This window comes from Panulirus ornatus, chromosome 15 (genome assembly GCF_036320965.1).
Source record: "Panulirus ornatus isolate Po-2019 chromosome 15, ASM3632096v1, whole genome shotgun sequence".
Taxonomy (NCBI): Eukaryota; Metazoa; Arthropoda; class Malacostraca; order Decapoda; family Palinuridae; genus Panulirus; species Panulirus ornatus.
Genome location: NC_092238.1, coordinates 38,012,806 through 38,030,617, shown reverse-complemented (window position 1 = coordinate 38,030,617; position 17,812 = coordinate 38,012,806). Strand labels below are relative to the sequence as shown.

The following is a 17,812-nucleotide window of genomic DNA, read 5'->3' as shown; positions in this document are numbered from 1 at the left end:
CCACATGTGTGTGTATACTCTCTCTCTCTCTCTCTCTCTCTCTCTCTCTCTCTCTCTCTCTCTCTCTCTCTCTCCCCAAGTGTGCCTGCTATCCCCCGGAAGCAGATGTGAAGTAATCACGTAGCCACCGAGATGAGTCACCTGTATCCAGACCGTCACACACTTCACTCGGCAAACTTCATGTCTGATTTTCTTTTTCTTTTCTTTTCGACAAATCTTGGATGATGACGATCATGTATCATCTTCCCGATGATCCATTAGGAAACCTACTTAACATAATGTGAGACATTTTTATTTCCCTCTAGTTTTGCATTACGACTGTTCGTTGTTTGAATCAGTCAAACGTTTTGGTAATTTGCCACCCATCTAACATCGTATCTAAGTCTCATAAACTAAGAAAAATTTGATTTCGAAGAACAGACCGTAATGAAATCACACGATGGAGTGATAACGCCAGTGTGTTATCAACGAGATTCGAACCAGTGAAGCCTGGAGTCATGGGATACATTTGTATGTAATCACATTTAACTAAAACTGTATTGTTATCTCAAACATATGACTTCCGAATCTCTCGAACCATCCCATTCAACGTTTCACGGACCAGCCAGGACTCAGAATCTCGTATACACCAATTACACTCAGTCCCATGATCCAGTGAACCACCAAACCCGAAGCCTCGAGGCCTCTTCCTGAACGAGCTCGGCCAGATCTTTCCGGTACGCTCGGCGGCGTTCGGAACATCGGTGAGGGCGAGTCCATACCTGGCCCTCGCCTGAAACATTCAGCCGGAGGTGGCGGCAGGCCGTGTACACTGGAGGGCGGAACGCTTCGCTGGCCTCCCTTCCGCGCCTCCGCCAGTATTGACCAGTGTCACTACAACACACTTGCCAGAGAAAAAAAAAAAAAAGTCCGTTCAATGTATGCATTGCAAGTTTTGGCTTCAGGACCAATCAGGGATCAAATGGCAGTCAGGTCCAACGACACACGAACATACTAATACTTTCTCATACGAAAACAGTGTCGCCTCTCTCTCTCTCTCTCTCTCTCTCTCTCTCTCTCTCTCTCTCTCTCTCTCTCTCTCTCTCTCTAATGTTCGTCAGTGTCTCTATTTGTACTTGAAACAAGACGTTTATGCCAGGCGTCCGGAGATGATGTACCTCCGAAATGTCCGGTGTTCTTAAAGTTTCACCGAGCCAGACAGTCTAGTCAGTCAAGTCGGTCAGTTGAACTCGCAAGGAAAAAGTAAGAAAGTAGAGATCAAGGAGCATGAATGCTGCACGTCAGAAGACGGAAGCCAATGTGTTTAGAGAAACGGAGTTCTCCCAGTGCTTGTGTAGCACTTAATGACCTGCACTTCTCTTATGTGCCATTCATTAAACTGTTTGTTCATCGAATTTACAAAATGACATCTTATTTTCATGTTTACATCCCTTATATTACTTGTCCATATATGATCTACATAATTCACTCCCTTATTTCACCACGATCTGACCTTGTCCACACATTTTGCTCTCGTATCATCCGGCCACACCAGCCGTGTTCCCAACGATGTACCAGAACCTTCTACTCCGCCAGTCTTTCTCTAACTACACAGATGAGGAACGTGTGATGCCTGTGTAACGTTCCTCCAGCAGACACCTACTGTCAAATACCGTCAGAGCTTCTACTGCTTGTCCTTCCCAATGGAACTACCTCCCATACACCCTTGTTTACCCTCTTACCATCCGCTTTTACAAGTTTGTTTACCTGTTCACAACTACCACTGTTTACGCCTAGTTTGCATGCATCCCCTGGCCAGATCGTCATCAGCATCGGCTTGACCATGTGGGTCGTGAGGCGGGCCAAGGCCGAGCTACGGAAGACCATGATCGCCCAGCTGCCAGACACCGAGCCCGCCCTGGCATCCTCCTCTTCCCCCGCCCATGCCGGCACGCCCACCGGCTCGCCCGCCGCCCAGACCCCCATACACTCCTCCGGCATACGCCCGCAGACCCAAGTGGACTACCTGATGAACTTGCCCACGTCCCACCGGACGAAGATTGGAGGTTAGTGATGAGAGAGAGAGAGAGAGAGAGAGAGAGAGAGAGAGAGAGAGAGAGAGAGAGAGAGAGAGAGCAATAGAGAGAGTATGGAAGGAATTAAAGGAAAGAAAAACAGGGAAAGATGGGCAGAGAATGGAGAGACGATAGGAGAAAGAACATTGGTGGGTTGAGTGGCGATGGAAAGGTGAGAGACAATTGAACACGACAAACTACGTGTGTACATAAGACATATTCATGCACAGAGGCATGGAAAGAAAAGCGAACAGACAAAAATTGATAATACAGTGTGAAAACATAAGTATATACAGACGAATACATATATATACATGAAAAGGGAAGTAATACGATCTACAGATTAAAGTTGATGCAAGAATGTATGGATAAAGATACGACCTAAAGTCACATATAAATACAGAAATATAAACATTGCGTAGTAACAGTACTTCATCATCATTATATAACCCCAGGACCCCTTACACTGAAGGGAATCCTGCAGCTTCAAGTCTGCGCTACTTCCAGTAGCAAACAGCAAGGGAAAGGATAGACTCCTTTGGAGTGGGAAGGTCCTCAACGGGACTGTACCTCCTTCCATGAACAGACGATGACACAACCTCGCCGAAAGTGAATTTTGACTCCCCGTGTAACCACAAACAGGAGATGGCCGGTAATATCACACGAAATTACACACACACTCACACAGACACACACGCATATTATATATATATATATATATATATATATATATATATATATATATATATATATATATATATATATATATATATATGGGTAGCCACGAGGAAAATGAACCCGAAGATCCGGGAAATGAAACACGAAGATCCGAGCGCTTCCGTGGTGATTCACAAGATCGTTCGGATCTTCGTGTTTCGTTTTCCTTGTGGTTATCAGGCGTATACTCCTGAATCGCGTGATCTCTTGTGTTCTCCTTGCACGTATGAATCATTTGTCGGATTGAACAGCCAGCAACAGCCGGAGGTTATCAAGTCACAACCCACACCATACGTAAGTCCTACAGTACACAAAAGTCGTACTGCCAACTTGTACAGTTGCGTGTATGATCTTGCTCCTGGCTCAGGTCCTACATCAACAATTCTGAAAGTCGCTGAACCAAAATACCTAACTCAAAATATACAACACAAAAACTGACACCGATAAACATGCTGGTTATACTTGTGTGTCAGTGTGTTGTTGTCTTTTTAAACGGCCAACGGTAATTTGACTCCCCGAGTACAAGAACACGATCCGTGGGTATGATGACTATAAGGCTCCGACTGCACGTGGCAACACCGTGAGTGGGCAGTCAACCTTTCACGGGTTAGTATCATCATCGTCGTCAGTAAACAAAAAGAGGAGGAGTACACTGCTCCTGAGGTCCTTCCCGTCCCAAAGGATCCTCTCATAGAATAGCCTACTCCCGCCCCCGAGAGCAACCTGGAAGTTACACCAACCCTATAAAAAGGGTCTGAGGACTTAATAATAACAATAATAATAATAATAATAATAATAATGATAATTATTATTACTATTATTATTATTATTATTATTATTATCATTATTATTATAGTAATCAATAAAGATAATGATAATAATCATTATTATAGTAATAAATAATAATAATAATAATAATAATAATAATAATAATAATAATAATAATAATAATATCGGAATGGCTTCCCTCAAGCGCGTTCGCCGCGAGATTTGGCTGTGGATGGTGGGCTCTGGTTTCACTACACTATGCATGACTGCAAGATTGGATGTGTGCAAACAAGGCCATTGTTCGTGTGTTCCTGACACTACCTCAGTAAACGGAAGAAAATGCATCATTTTCATTTTCTGTGTGATATCAGCTAAGTATAAAAAGCTCTAGAAATATACACAGCTGTGGGAGAGGAGCCTGTCTGAGACGCTGAACAAAATAACCTTAATCTGTTATCGTAAGACTAAGTACTGACACACACACACACACACACACACACACGGAACTCCATGGTGGTGAGCCCTTCCGGTATCGGGCCCGCATGGGCTCGAATCCTGGGTGCGGCAGTCGGCCTACACCCAACTCTGGGGTTCAGTCTTTACTTCAAGCCTGGTCAGTAACTAGGTACTTAGCTTAGCTTGGGTGCATGTTTGTGAATGCAAATACACACAGGAGTAAACACACAATACACACATATACGACGTTATGAGGGGCAACATGAGTGCACAACTCGCTCTCCATAACACAAACAGTAATAACACAAGTGCACGTGCACATATGCCCTCCCCGTAGCGTACATACAGGTAATAAGTAACCATTAAAAGCAAATATTTAATTCTTCCCCCCACCCATCCAAGGGCCTCAGGGTTGCCATGACTGTTATACTAATCTAAATTTTCCCGCTCTGCACATCTTCAGTGACAGCCAATGAGATCATGACTTTTACGTGACGTCAGCCATGACCACACAGAAGTAAACTGAAAACCCGCCATGCGACAGTTGATAGACCTGCCATACAACAGTCGACCTACCATACTACAGTCACCCTGCCAAACGACAGTCGACCTCCCGCTGTTGAAACAACTCCAGTCTAGACAGGATCATGCCTGGATATCAATATGTACAAGTGATCTTATCCACCATCAAGTAAACCTTGATTTTCAAATAATTTACAAACTTTTATTTTGTTTCAGACATGAAGATGTAATCATGATAACATATTGACCTATCATAATTCAACCTTTTGTATTTTCTGTTTTACAGTCATTGTAGTTTGTAAGTCTGTTTCAGTTAACACAAACTGTTTCTGTTTGAGGTAAACTGCCTTATTTAGTATTACAATGTTTTCTAATAATTTTTTCATTTCATAACTGATTCATCTAGTCACAGTTAGGTCTGGCCTTTAGTTTGTCATGTACAATGTACTTGATCAATTTATAAACATTATTTTTCTAATTATCTTTTTGTTTCCCTTGATGCATTTCAGTTTTGATTATTTCTAGAACATCTTGATATATGGAAATTATTTCTACCACAAGGTTATTTGATTTTGACCATTTAATCAATTTCTTTTCTCACAGCAACCAAGTACTCCAGAAACTTTATGACTTACATACTTTTCCCCAGTTCGTCAACTTAGCGCGAGGAAAATAAAATCAATCATTCCTAATCAGGATGGAAAATTATCGGACATTTCACTTTCTAGTCTATGATCCACACACACAGACACAAACACACACACATAATCGGTCAATAATTTCATCTCCTTCAGATGAAGATTGAACAAAAAAAAAAATTAGATTCTCTGAGTGACACTTTCGTAGGAATCTGTCGCTAATTTATTTTCTACGTTGATAATCTTACAAATACCTGTACATTAATCAAGGCACAATTTACTTATCATTATGTAAATGTGAGTAGTCTGGCATGGTGTTTGTATGCATATGATTATCGTTATTACCTAAGAATAAACGATATAAATCATTTAATACAAAAAAGCTATAATTTGATGACTTGTCAGCACCCATCGTCGCTACAACCAATCACAAGCCTCTGTACAGAAGTAGGCGGGGCTTATTCAACATTTCATATGTAACCGGTGTATAAAGAGAGGCAAATGATGCTCGATGGGGGACTCGAGACGAAGTATTTTTTCAATTCTCTTCTTAAACGCTGCTTTCAACTGTTCATTTTCGTCAATCATTCACATGTTAACAATCTTTTGAAGAAACAACAAGTTGCCTCATTCGAAGTAAATCGTTTGTTTACCCAAGTATTTGTATCGAGCCTTGACTGCCGGCTACTCTATCAAAACTGCCCGAGCCTTTGTCATTCTTTAAAGCCTGCATCAGACCACCTACCCTCTTTCTGAGGCAGATAAGTCTAAGTTATCGAGTTGGCTCTCACAGGATTTGCTTCTCTGTTCGGAAAATCACTCAGGCAGCTCGTTGCTCTACTTCCTCTTATATTCTTAAAGAGACTAAAACTGGACACATGATATATATAAGGTGGAGACGAGCAAATTGGGAGAGCGAGGGGTGACTCGTATTATCAGTGCCCCCCAATATGTGACTTAGTATTTTGCTTGTCGTTTCTAGTCTTTCCACGAACTGCCTACTTGGCTATAGGTCATCTAAGATTCTTATACCCGAGTCCATTTCCTCGTTAGACCTTCACAGCTCAGCAGAATTCATACTGTAGTTTAATCCCTCGTTTTTTAATCCCACTCTGTAACGCTTTTGCACTTGTCAATATCAGTCCGCGGGTGGGGCTACAATCTGCTGATCGATCAATCATGAATTAATTCTAATGCTATTTTCTTGTGAAGCTTATCTGTAATAAGTACAGAGATGAAGTTAATGTCAAATGCTACAACATGATGACAATTGAGTTTAAGAACAAGAAAACACCAATTATATTACTTACCCTGTCGATATCAAATACGGTGTACGCTGGGACAGCATATTTGATAAGGAATCTGTGCTTCTGATGTGTAACCAGGATTCACAAATATCTATTTAATCATTACTTTGTTAATTGTCTAATGCAATGGCATCTAAATCTGAAAATTTTGTTACGTACACTGCATGAATTTACAATGATGTTAGTGATTATGACGATCGTTATATTGACGACTGTAATGACAGTGATGATAATGATCATGGTGATAATGGTGACAGTGATAACACTGATCCTGACCATAGTAATAATGGTGATAATTAGGGTCGTGATGATGATGATGATGTTTATGCTAATAATGATAATGGTGATGATAGCACAGTAATGACGTGGATGGCAGCGATGACAGTGAGTGATGGTGATTACGTAGACGGTGATAATGGTTAGGTTAGCAGGATGATAACAATGATAATTGTGATGCTGATGGGAATGGTACGTAATATCTACTGATGATGGGTGAAGGGGGATGGTAGGGTCGATAATAATGATGATGATGATGGTTCAGATGACAGTGAATGAAGATGATGGTGATGATGATGATGAGAGTGATGATGATTAAGATGAAAATGAATGATGATGATTGGTACTGATGATCGCTGATGATGGCAATGATGAGGGTGGCAGTGATGATGATGATGATGATGATGATGATGCGTCTGTATCAACAGCAGCGGTAGGCACGTCCTCAGTCAATTAACTGGTCAGAATACATGAATATTTCAGGTAGTAATTATGGATTTGATGATGATGATGGTAGTGATGGTGCGGACGATGAACTAATCCTGGCTGCTGGTGTCTCCCCCACCACCTCCCCCAACAGCTCCTCCAGGAACGCCACCACCACCACCTCCACCCTCACCAACCGCTCCACCACCATCCACCACCTCTCCCCCGACACCACCTCCTACAGGGACGCCGCCGCCGATGACGTCGCCGACGACGACGACCTGCTCATCCTTCTTGACAGCCCTGCGTGACGCCGCTGCCGCCCGCAGGATGCGCCTCCTGCCCCACAGGAGGAGCAAGCGGCACCTCAGACGTCACCAGGTCGTGCCCGTCGGAGAGGCTACATCTGACACGCAGCGGGCTGCCTTTGACACCCAACAAGCCAAGGATAAAACACAATGGAGTACGTCTGACACACAACAGGCTCAAGACAGATTAGAGTGGACTTCGTCCGACACACAAGACACAGCTCACTCGGACACGCTTGACGAGCAACAGGCTACATCCGACACCCAGCAACAAGACACCAAAACACACTGGGCCACGTCTGACACACAGGAGACCCAAGACACAAGACAGTGGGCCACGTCCGACACACAACAGGCCAAGGTGAAGAGAAAACGAGTTACATTTGACACAGACGAGGTTAATGATGACACACAGTGGGACAAGTATCACACAATACAAGCCAAGGACAGATCGCAGTGGGCTACATTTGGCGATGACCAACGAAACGAAGATCAACAAACTGTGGCCATCACTGCTGAGGTCATGTCCGAGGCAGAACAGACCACAGGCAGTACACAAGTGACTGCACCTACAACACAGCACACGACAACCAACGCACAGCAGACTGGATCTACCATACAAACGCCCCAGTCTATCGCAGATCGGGATCTGATGACCACAAACGCTATGGGCCAGGGTAGACGAGAAAGCTTCACCGCCATACACAATGATAAGGCAACGATACAGTACATCACACCCTCCACACTAGAGACCATACAGCAATCCACACCCACTAAAAACAAAGCTACACAGACTAAGAAGCGGGAGGCATCTGTGAGAGAAGAGCACCTGCTCGGCTCTCCGAGGCTCATAGTCCTACGAAAGGACCTTGCAGTACCCCGTGACGTCCTCAGCAAACTATCCACATCAACGTTAAGTACGACCACAACACCCACAGCAACCAGCACCCCGCCTTCCACGTCCGCGCCGACCACCACCCTCACACCACCAAACACACCCACGGAGCCCTGCGCATCAACCAACGTCGCATGCATCACAGACAACACGGTACCCTCTACCACCGCCAAACCATCCACCATGAACGCCACACCACACTCCACGACCACAGCCATTACACCGCCGACCACACCACCCGTCACAACCACCTCGCCACCGTCCACACACACAGTGTCCGGTACTCCCACCTGACGAACGCCCTCCCACACCTGACAATGACCAAGTGCCAGAACACACCTACAGTCTTCATCTGCAGTAGCCATCTTACTTCTTACACCGTTCCACTGAAGACTAGACGCTACAAGGGAAAGCCTCAAGACACATGATAAACGTCTTGCAAGCCAACTGCAGGTTGACATGTTTAGGTGAAAATAAACATTGATCTCACTCAAAACACAGACACTGATGCTTATTTCTAGGTGAAAATAAACAGTGATCTCACTCAAAACAATCTATTTTACTCAGCTTAAACGGTAATTTTCTTTTTTTATATATATACAACAGTCGATGATATGGATGAGGAATAATCATTTTCCAGCTGAATGACAACACCGATACAATGAATCAACATTATTTACGATAATCAACATCGTAGGTAATACACATGGAAACATGTAGACAGCCTTACCTAAGTAATCTGTAGTCTCAATGCAAACAAATGACAATTAGTTAAAATTACCATAATTTTTATGGCAATTTGCCTCCGACTACGCCTCATGGTTTTGTACGGCAGCTTTAAAGTGTAAACCGTAAAAATGTTTACCAATGGGTTTATCATAAATGTGAATGACACCGTAAGTGGATTTAGATTTTTGTACTACAGGTGATATGTGCTCTTTCCTACGTATATAGACTCTTACATGAGCTCATAGTTTCTTTACGAGAGCTAAAAAGATGAGTATTATGAAATGAATCTTTTTCTTAGATTCCCTTGTGAACAGTTCTGGTTTACCATATTCGAGCGATCTTAGTGGGAAATAAGAAAGTATACGATGGCTTTGACGAAAGACTAGGCCATACTCATGAACACAAGACAACCGGGTGTGTAACACAACTTAGCTATGATTCTATAACTTATTGCTTGACACGTCCAGATTTGGTTCCGTCCATAATGAAGTGCCTTGATTTACGGTCTCTGACGGGCGTTCCCAGAGTCCTAAATGAACCACTATTATTTTCGGGGTTTTAACAACCTCGTACATGAGTCCTCATGTCTACAAGCAATGGGTTTAGTGATAAAGAATATGAAGCATTTCGTAGATGTTTTCTTCACAAGAAATTAAGCCTCTAGAGTAAATTATTCATGATTACTCTAAATCATTCATCTTGATCGGCGTTTTCAAGATTCCACTGTTAAACCTCAAATCATCTGCAGTTTATCATGTGTGATTACTTCTATAATGAATTGATTGCACGTGTTTTGTTCTACAGGTACTCGTAAAAGTATTGCTTAATCTAAGAGTCAGAGGCCCAGTATGATTCCTAAAGATTGTAAATGACAATCACAGTGACGAAATATAGCGTGTGTCATACAAAAGCAGCAGGAAGCTAGGCTAGCGAAGGCGAGTGAGGCTTGGAATCCTGGCCTTTGATGCATATTGAGGCCAGGAATGCTGGCCTTTGATACTATTTGTGGCAGTCAACTCCATTTGGCAAAACTAAATGTCACTTCGACAGCAAGAGAAGAATGTGACGTCTAAGTCGAAACCAGTTAGGTTATGAAAGGTTCGGTCATAGGAGATCCAAAATTGTCGGAACCAGTTAGTTTATGATAGGCTTGATCATTGAAGATTCAAAATTTATCATACCTCAATGACAAAACAACAAATTGAATATCATCAAGTCTTATATGGGACCCCAGTTTTTCATTTTTTAGGTAGGAAGACTTGATAACTCTGGCCATTACCTATAATCTTTCATGAAGAAGAGGGCAACGTAAAACTGGAATTAGGACAACTTGTACAAAGTCAAAAAAACGGCTGACAATATCTTTTGTCTCCCAGGCCTCGTGAACAACTCTCCATACCTGTCAGCTGGTTTACATATGTCTGTCCTCTGAGTGAGGAAAGATCTATACATTATAGTTTGCTGGCGTGTGATTTTGTTTTGACTTCTGCCCCTCATACGGTTAGATCCATAGTCAGGGAGGTTAAAGATTACTAAATTATCATTAACAGAATTGCTGATATATATATATATATATATATATATATATATATATATATATATATATATATATATATATATATATATTGGAAATGATCACAATTTTGCCCGTGAAAAATGAAACACGATAAGTTCCCAAGTGCATGTTTACCAAATGGCGTCCTAGCTTCGTCTCTTCGATGTATATCAACTGACTGTCATATTTCTTTCTTGTGTCTCCCCTGATGATGTGATTATTACACGAAAGTGCACTTGGGAACTTATCGTGTTTCATTTTCCCCGTGGACTCATAGGAATATCTTGATCACGCGCAAAATTGTGAGCCTTTCCAATATATATATATATATATAGTTTTTGTAAAAATTTTCGCCTTTCCTATGGCTACACAAGATTTTAGATTTAAAGAAATCATCATCTTAAGACTATCTTTTGAGTGATCACTCGAAACGTTCAACTGAATGATTTTGTAACGTATTTCCCAGTAATCCGAATTTGTTTCATGCACATGTAAGCCTGGAGTAAAACAGCTGTAAATGCTCGGTATAAAGAAGGAAGGAAATCAGTTTATTCTGATCGGCGTAAGTAAGATGCAGTGTATTGTGTGTTCAGCAGGAGGCTTTCATAAATGACTCCTGATGCCTGCGTGAGGAACTGTAGAGCAATCAGTGGTGACCGAAGCCGGTGTGCAGAACTGTACAGCAATTCGTACTGAGTGTAGCTCGTGTGAAGAACTGTAGAACTATCAGTGTTGACTGTAGGTACAGTGAACTGTAGAACGATCAGTGTTGACTATATGTACAGCGAAATGTAGGACAATCAATGTTCAATGTATCTGAAGTCTCGTCAAAAGATCAGTGTGACTGTAGCTCATAGGAAGTGTAGACATGATTACCGTTTTCTGAGCTAGAGAAGATTGGAAGCCACTCCTTGCAAGACTTCATAACACCCTCATCTTTATATGACAATTCTTCGAGTAAACTGACAGAGACGGAGTGTTAATATATATATATATATATATATATATATATATATATATATATATATATATATACATAAAAATGAATCAAAATGTATGATCTCACATAATGATCAAGAAAGAATGATAGGGGTTGTACCAATGTTGATATCACAATTGTGAGAACTCGTGTTACGTCATAACCAAGATATAATCACGTCAACGAGACGAATATTGCCTATGTATTTTAACCTGATATTCAGCGTCAATATTTCTTTTCTTGGTTTGCCTCGTTTGTTCATGAAAGTTTACATTATCATCAATACCGCAGACGATCCCTCTGCTTTACTACCCTGTCTCAGTCATCCCTTGCGCCCTCCTACCCACCCTCAAGCACACAGCCGATATCTTCCACTCAGCACACGCTCACATACATTTCTCACTAAGCTCACAGGCTCCTTCACTCCGTCGTCTTCATGCACTATGGTCTACATAATCCAAGGTGGATCTCATGACCTGCAGCTGCCACTTATGGCGGTGCAAACTAAAAACAAAAATCCCTCCCTGTGTTTATCGTTTTCCCTCCTCACTGCCACAAAGAGATACCTTTTACAAAATATTGCATACATGAGCCCAACTTGCACCTACTTCTTTTTCCCCTTGCTTGCACAGCACGCTTGTAAAGCACAGAGCAATCCATATAAAGAAAAAAAAAAGAAATAGAAAATGCAGCTTCTGGTACCTGCATGCCTGCCTATCCCATGCATTTGTGTGTGTGTGTGTGTGTGTGTGTGTGTGTGTGTGTAATATTCATTTTCCCCCACAAACTCCTTAACGTTTGTTCGGTATTTTGACGATGACGAGAGGAACACAGCACAACATTCTGAATCACGTTTATCCTCCACTGTAATTAATGATGAAAACAACGAATGAATGCATCGAATGAAGCAGGTGTTGCAAACATCTTAACCTGGGCATTTTAATCTTTTTCTTCAAATTTCTTTTCCAAGGAGTCCTCAGCCTACGTATCAACAAAAGTACATTCATGTGACCGAAATATTTTCTTCCTTATCACACATTTCCAATTTTGCTATAAAGAGACGGGTCGTGTTGCCCTATTCTTGTATGTATTGAGTATGTAGTTATCGTCTCTCAGGCACCTGCACTGTAGTAGACTTACTGAAATATATCAAGTAGAAGTCCTGGAATATATACATATATATATATATATATATATATATATATATATATATATATATATATATACAATAAAAAGAGAAAGAGAGAGAATTATAGATTATATGTTACGGTATTTTTCTATATGTTCAGTGTGAGGTAAATAATGTTATAAAGTATGATTAGAAAATGTATACACCGTACAGAAAGTACTTTACTTAACTGCTACAGTAGTATCATACATGGAAAAAGTTTCGTACGATTGTTGTACTTTATATATGTCGCATCAAGCCGTTGATATTTGTATCAAAAAATGTATTAAAAAAGTATGAAATTATTTGTCATTTTCTAACCTAACGTGACAGTAAGAAAGGTATTCAACCTTCCAATCGTCAGAATTTGTTGTATTCATGTATACCTTCTAAGTAACATTCTCTCCCGAGAAGCCTTGGGCAGTTCTATTCGTCTGTTCTGAGCGTCTCTGGGAATTCTCACAAAAGAAGTTCCTTTTAAGAAAGGAAGGTAAGAGGGGCGTGTTTTTTTTTTTCTTTTTTTTTTTTGCAGACTACCGAGGACGGCGAAACACTGAAATACCCTAGCAGTAATTAAGCTGAGGGTATGTGGAGGTGAGGCGGGACAATTTTGAGATAATTGGTTATAATTTCCGTATATGAAACACACTTAGGTTACTGCAACCAGAACCCATCCTCCACTGCCCAAACCCACACACTATCCCATGCTTTACGTCTTCCCCCGCCCCGACCCCGTCGATCTAATTCATTCCTTCTCATACACACTCCCTTTCACCCCCTTGAATGTTCAAGCCTCAATACTTCCCAAGGCCTCTTTCTCATTATCCTTCCATCTCATCATCCCCCTTACTGCCTCCACTTTTGACGTTCATCCTCTCCCTACGTTCGAACTACATCAGCATACCCTGACCAGCTCTCTCCCAGTCATAAGACATTACGACGACGCTTCTCTTTTACACCGCCGATCCTTACACGATCGATCCACCTAACACCACATATTATCCTCGGGCATTTCATATCCATTTTTCTTTCTTTGTGCATTCAAGACACCATAAAACACTGTCGGGACTATCGCGTCCTTAGGCACGTCACCCACCTTTGTCCTTCCAGGCGCTCCAACATGCACCCAGAACCTTACCTCCCCATTACCCACCCTACGACTCACTTCTGCCACTTAGGTCCCATCCACTGCCATGTCCGCTTCTAGGTACCTAAAACACTCCACTTCCCGTTAAAGTGCAGATTCAAACCATTCTGTCATGCCACATGGTAAGTGACCCAGTAGTAAAAGCATGGTCTGAGCACAATATACCAGCACAGCAAAAACGACTAAGCACCACAGCAAAACATCAGCATCATTCATAACGTACAAACAATAATGTTTATGATTTTGAATGATTTAAAGACTTTATGTCCGTAAGTGGAAATGTTTCCCTAACATAAGAAAGGTAACAGGAGCACTTGAAATTGATCCAAATATCATTACTAAAAAAAAATCCTAAATTTCTCGACACTTGAACGACTTACACATAAATATCGGCAACATGTGTATGAAAATGTATTCAACAATAAACAAGGTTACGTCTAATCAACATCTGGATTAACCTCAACGCATGATATACAAAGCCTTCGCCTCTCACGTTGGCTTCATCTCGTTTTCACCAAACATTTTCCTAAAGATTAATCCGCTACATTAGCAAATTTGTGACAAAGCCAACACTAAGGAAATGATTGCAAACACCGGAATGTGTATACAATTAAAAGGATAAAGCCTGAACTTAACTGCCTCCAAGTTCGTAGTAAGCATAATGAGTTAGATGTGCACGGCTGAAGTCAACCAAAAAGTCCAGGAATCAAAAGCTGTGCGGGAGACAGAGGTCCCGTACTGACAAATCGCTACAATCCTGGTTGCTTTAAGGGAAAGTAAACACACTGATCCATGAAAATGTGCATGAAGAGGGGCGTCCCTTGGGTCGTCAATGAATGTATATTTCCGTGGTTAAGAATCACTCCTAAGAAGCGAATAGTTGCAGACTCACGTATCATCAATTCAAAAAACAAAACTACAAGAGGCATTGCAACCTTTCAGGGTAGAACCAACAGCAGGATATACCAAGTAGACTTACGTCAGTGGCATCTAACAAGGCTGTATCCTATGAGGGTAGGCTGGCTAGGTCCGCAGTAAAAAGGTCTTGTTTCGTCGGGTCCTACATAGACAAAACTCGCTTTTCCATCTGTATCCACTGATTTTCCAAGTAACAAATTAATACACTACAATTACCACGTAATCAGTTAGACTGTAATCATAGGTAACTATAATACAAACAAACTCTTGTCTATAAATATCATGGAAAACAAATCACCATACCATACATCGAACACTCAGTATGTCCCACTATCAATCGATTAAATACATAGCAACAGGAATAGAGTTCTTATTGAGATCTGAACACAGTGGTCTCGTTTTGTCATACCAAGAAGCTACAACTCTTTCATTCCTCCAGCTGATCCTGGACAAGAGGCATGTCACTGCGAGAAATACGTCACCAGCTAGTGCACCACAATTGGAAGGCCAAGCGCACCAATCACAACTGTCTGTGTAAGCGCGTAGTCCTCGCCCCTCTCAGCCTTTCTCTTATTGCTAAGTGATTGGTCACAGAAGGGGCGGGGCACCTGTTGGTGCAGTCACTCCCTTAGCACCGTGTGAAGTTGTCCCAGCCAGCCAGTGGAGATCTCTCCCTTCTCGCGAGTGGCTGTAAGATCACTAAGACGTCACAGAATAGGTGGGGCTTTCCCGTGCTGGATACAAATGGTGGAATATGTAAGGCTTGCGGTAGCCTTGTGTCAGTAGATCCTCTAGGACAAACTCTTCTGTCAGCAAAAATCTTGACTGGGGGGCCTGCACAACTCCACTGGTAATACCACAAACGGTAGAATGGCCACAAGGTGAATCAGAAGTCGACATGAAGGGTTGAACGCTACCAACAGTGATCGTTAGCTTGTAGATAAAGTGCCTAGTGGATTAGGTACCACGGAGATGACCTACCGCTGCACACCGCTGATAACCTTCAAGACAAACGCTGGAACTTCATGCTGATGTGAAAGCTTCAGCTGTAAAAATGATATGCAGGTGTGTTCAAAATTATCTCCCGGGATATACCATAAAAATCAATTGCTCACACCAGTATACAAGGGTCACTGACTTTATCCACCCGTGTTTTCACCTGGTCGCCCGGCTCTCCACTATCTCTAGCTGGCTCCAACTTGCTCTGGCACTACAAAATTCAAGCGTTAAACGATCTTTTCTGATCCCAGTATTCATCTAATCAACTACATCTGGCAACAGTTTGAGAAGGAAGCGGAGGTGTTACGAATCGAACAAGCTATCTGAATCCTAGGACTGCTAAGGAAGAGTCGATCGACCTTCTTTAAGAAAGCAAGGACAATTCCGAGGATTTTTTTTCATGAGGCACTACCGTGTAGAGCCTAACATTTGTTCAAGTAGGTACACAGGATGGAGGAGATCCAAGACAAGTCTCTCATAACGAAGGACGTGAATACGGCACTGCTACGTAGGTATAATGTAGGATAATTTACGGAGATCTACAAGGTGAGCAGTATACTGTATACCTATATCCCGTTAACATAAAAAAAAAAAAAGATAAGCTGAAAATATTCCTCGCGCTAAAAGAAAAAAAAATCTAACAGAAGAATTAGTATATGAATTAACACTAAGCAGGAAATACATCCTTAAACAAACATATTTAGCAATCACATAAGTCCTCTGATCCTCATGATGTATCTGCTAGAATCTTAATTGATCCCGAAGTCCTTTATGGGTCGGAACAGCAGAAACTCGCCACTAAAAATAAAGGAAGGGGGACTGGTCACTTGCCTGAAATCATCGACGATCTAGCAAGTCTTTGGTGGTAGAAAAGCTACTAAAAGCAACAATGAGAAGTTCGAAATGATCCTGAGAAGCAGTATGATAAGGGATTCAGAGCAAAGTTTCACAGGGAGACGTTTATGCTTCCCTAGTTTACTTTCGTTTTCTCAAAAATATTAGCAGTTAACAGCGATAATGATACTTATCTCAATAAAACTGGCCAAGGGACACATTGTGGAAGGAGAAACTGAATTTATGTTTGAAGAGAAAGTTAGCATCAACATGGGTAAGCCAGCCTGGAACATTAAGTGGTGTCCTATGGGCTCTGCTTGGACCTTTGTTAATGATAGAGATAGAGGGGCAATTGGTAAGAGCAAATCGCAGACGATACTACAATTAGACGAACAATAAATCTAAACATTCCATTGCACTGCAGCATGACTTAAATATACATTAGAATGGACAAAGAGGAAGCTTTTTTTTTTGTTCGATTCGGTCATGGACAAAAGGTCCTGTCGCGATTAGACTGCATCATCGTAAAACAATGACCTTGAAGACGATATACAGAAATATAAACTATTGGTTTGATAACGGAGAAATGTGGCAGATCAGCTTGCCAGAGGGATGTAGGGAAATGGTTAGCTGGATTATGAAGTTAAATTTTTGTTCGAAAAATCACAAAAAGGATACAAACGTATTGAAACGTATTAGAGGAGCAATGACAGAATTAACTGACAAAATATTAGAAATTTGTCTGACAGGGACTGATTACATAAACTGAATATTCCTTTTCTTGAAAATCACACAAAGGCAGATTTGACAGCTGCTTGAATAGATGAAATAGTTAAGGTGCGAAAATAAAATATTCAAGACCACGAAACAATCATTTCAATTCACACAAAGTTAGATAGACAAGTAGTATATGTTTGGAAAAAAGACTGTAAATAATAAGAATAGATTAACATATCATCTCAAATACATAGGATAGCTTGGAATGAAGAACAGGTCGATAAACATGTGAATGTGACTACGAGATGCCTTGTGTAGGCCCGTAGACCTCATTTGTTGACACTTACTTTCTTTCCCATTTCCCTAACAAAAATGACAAATTGCCTAAGATATTTTTGA

The 17,812-nt window shown here is 41.4% G+C and overlaps 1 protein-coding gene across 3 annotated transcripts in view; it reads left to right on the top strand.

Moving 5' to 3' along the window:
* LOC139753861 (uncharacterized) overlaps positions 1–10,675 on the top strand; it is a 75,674-nt gene extending 64,999 nt beyond the window's left edge. For all 3 annotated transcript variants that reach the window (XM_071670802.1, XM_071670804.1, XM_071670805.1), the window contains exons 7-8: positions 1,799–2,045; positions 7,319–10,675. In XM_071670802.1, the coding sequence (XP_071526903.1) occupies positions 1,799–2,045; positions 7,319–8,661 (1,590 nt within the window). In that variant the 3' untranslated portion in view covers positions 8,662–10,675. The remainder of the gene's footprint in view (positions 1–1,798; positions 2,046–7,318) is intronic.
* The last annotated feature ends 7,137 nt before the right edge of the window (positions 10,676–17,812 follow it).